This window comes from Montipora foliosa, chromosome 9 (genome assembly GCF_036669935.1).
Source record: "Montipora foliosa isolate CH-2021 chromosome 9, ASM3666993v2, whole genome shotgun sequence".
Lineage (NCBI taxonomy): Eukaryota > Metazoa > Cnidaria > Anthozoa > Scleractinia > Acroporidae > Montipora > Montipora foliosa.
Genome location: NC_090877.1, coordinates 27,882,554 through 27,885,053, shown reverse-complemented (window position 1 = coordinate 27,885,053; position 2,500 = coordinate 27,882,554). Strand labels below are relative to the sequence as shown.

General features: G+C 40.7%; 1 protein-coding gene across 5 annotated transcripts in view; it reads right to left on the bottom strand.

The window, feature by feature from the left end:
• Positions 1–2,500, bottom strand: part of LOC137969392 (centrosomal protein of 112 kDa-like) — a 101,742-nt gene that overhangs the window by 18,780 nt on the left and 80,462 nt on the right. For all 5 annotated transcript variants that reach the window (XM_068815605.1, XM_068815609.1, XM_068815607.1 and 2 more), the window contains 3 exons: positions 1,621–1,750; positions 777–869; positions 604–663 (listed from right to left, as the gene is read on the bottom strand). In XM_068815605.1, the coding sequence (XP_068671706.1) occupies positions 604–663; positions 777–869; positions 1,621–1,750 (283 nt within the window). The remainder of the gene's footprint in view (positions 1–603; positions 664–776; positions 870–1,620; positions 1,751–2,500) is intronic.

The window sequence follows — 2,500 nt, the reverse complement described above, 5'->3', positions numbered from 1 at the left end:
ACCTTGCATGATCAACTTCACCCGCAACAAAAACATTTGTTGCGGGTTGAAGAAATGCAGCACGCTGATTGGTTGATTTGCTAGTACACGAGCACATTTGTTGCAGGACAAGTTGTGAGCTTGATGAAAAACGAGCAACAAAGCCAAAATTTGTTGCTCAGAGTAGACCCACGCTCTACTTTTCGCAACAACTTTCTTCAACCCGCAACAAATGTTTTTGTTGTGCGACAAGTTGATCACGCAAGGTGAAAAACGGGAAACATCGACCCAAACTTGCAACGAAACAATGTTAACGCGCCAAGTTGAGGGTTTTTGTATCTCGTATTTAGCCGCCTTAAGAGAAAACTGAGGCTACAAGCAGTCTAACACAAGGAGAGAGAAAAACTGTTACCAGGGTGTGGTGGAAAAGGAACCCACCTGACCACTGCCCATGGTGGGAACTGATCCCAGAGTTTTTCTCTGTCCTTATGTGGACCCACTACCAGATGATGGATTACAAGGGAATGAAGATAGTACACTATCAGTTAAAATTGTTGTGACCTTATTATGAGACCGATACACAAACTCCTTGTCTACTTCTAGCAACACCTGCAGCTTAGTTACCTTTTTCTCGTGTAAATGCTCTAAGTTCATTTTCTCCTGTTTGTGGGAAGCTTCCAGTTCCTTGCGAAATAAAGAGAGCAAGAAATCAATACGAGCACGCGGTAAAACAGAAAACTTGCAATAAAAGCCATGAAATTAAGATCAACATGATACTTCTCAATGGCAATCCTCACCCCTAGCTGTCTTTGTCTCTGAAGCTCCACATCTTGTAGGCCCTGTTTCAGCTGGGCTACTTGCGACTCCAACTCCGCTATGGTGTCCGTGGCCTAAAATCGTTGCCACAAAATGAATTTGCATAATTAAATTATACAGCGATTGGCAATTTAATTTGATATTTATTAAAGCGAGTTACTACGGTTCATCGGTCTGAATTTATGTAGAACGCTCGCACAGTGTTTGGTATTAACAAGTCTCAATGGGTTGAAATACAGGATTGTATTGTATTTAGATTATTATTCGTGCTAATGTAAGATGACGTAAGAACGTAAAAAAGGGCTATAGATAACAGCAATTTAAGTTCACTACACCTTATGTCAATTAAAAACTCACAATTAGAATTATGGATGAATAAAAGCCAACATTAGCTCGGACAGATGATAATCTACCTTGAGTATCTCCCAAATTCTACATTTAGAAAACATCAAGGGTTTACGCCGCATAAGGCGCTCTGTACTTCACACTTTGAGCAACAATCATGGCCTCATTAATTGCCACTATCAAAAATACCATACCCTTTGTTTATCCCTCCAAATTTTGCGGAAGCATTGTTTTCATTTCCTCTTGGGACTTAAAATGGTCCCAAGAGAAAATAAAACAATGCTTATGCAAAATTTGGAGGGACAAACAAAGATTATGATGGTATTTTTGATAGTGGTCAATTGCCAATGATCTCAGACGACCGGGCTTTTTGGTGTGGAATGGCAGAGCCATTCTTGAATTGGAGGGCCGGATACTCGGGCTATGTTGATCTTCGTATCCTCTCATTGTAACGCATAATTAAAAAGAAAAAAAAAACACCTTAGTAATTGCCGCTGAATGCTGCTGTTTCATGCTGTCAAAGCTGGCATCTGTCTTCTTGTTCAACTGTTTTACTATTGACTTGTGCTCATTGATTGCTTGGGAATGATCTCGCTCCATCTTAGATACCCTACAAGAAAAGTTCGAAAGAGCCGCATTGATAATTTGCATATGATTTACACAGTGACAAGCCGTGAACGTAGATTTGGTACCATTTATACGGGGTGTTCGCGCCTTATGTAAGCCGCGGCCAGAGTAAGCCGCGGCTTATTTTCTCTCGTATAAACGGCCCTATTATCTGACTAAAGATCATAGTTGTTTACAACTACTTAATTGTTAGAAAGGGAGCTCAAAACAACAACTTTATTTACACCATGATATCATGGGGTAAATAGTCATTAGAATACAAAAAAAAAAAAAAAATCTTATTCAGTTGACCGCTTTCCTTTGTCATTTACAGAGCCACTGAAAGGACGAAATGTCAAGAAATTACAACTGGTGAAAGGGAAAAACAATTGGCTATTCACAAGGCCAACCAAGGGGTTTTCGATGGGGACTGCCCCGCAGAAAAACTGAATTCCGCAAGTGGACAGTGGCAATTCAACCAAGAAACCACTCAGTCAAGCTCCTCGTTGCATAATCATGTACGTCTGGACGCACACAAGCACTCTGCAGGTTTGGGAAGCCCCTTGGCATCAAACCTCTGGGTTAATAATGCAAAGCAGTTGGATTGACCGTATATTGCTCTGACCGCCCGTGGGTGTTGATTACCGCATTTGTTACAAGATTTTTTCACAAAGCAATGGTAAATTTTGCGGTCTTGATGGTTCTTGCGCTAGAAAGCTGCAAAATAATATGGGTAACAAAATGAGTCTCGGAT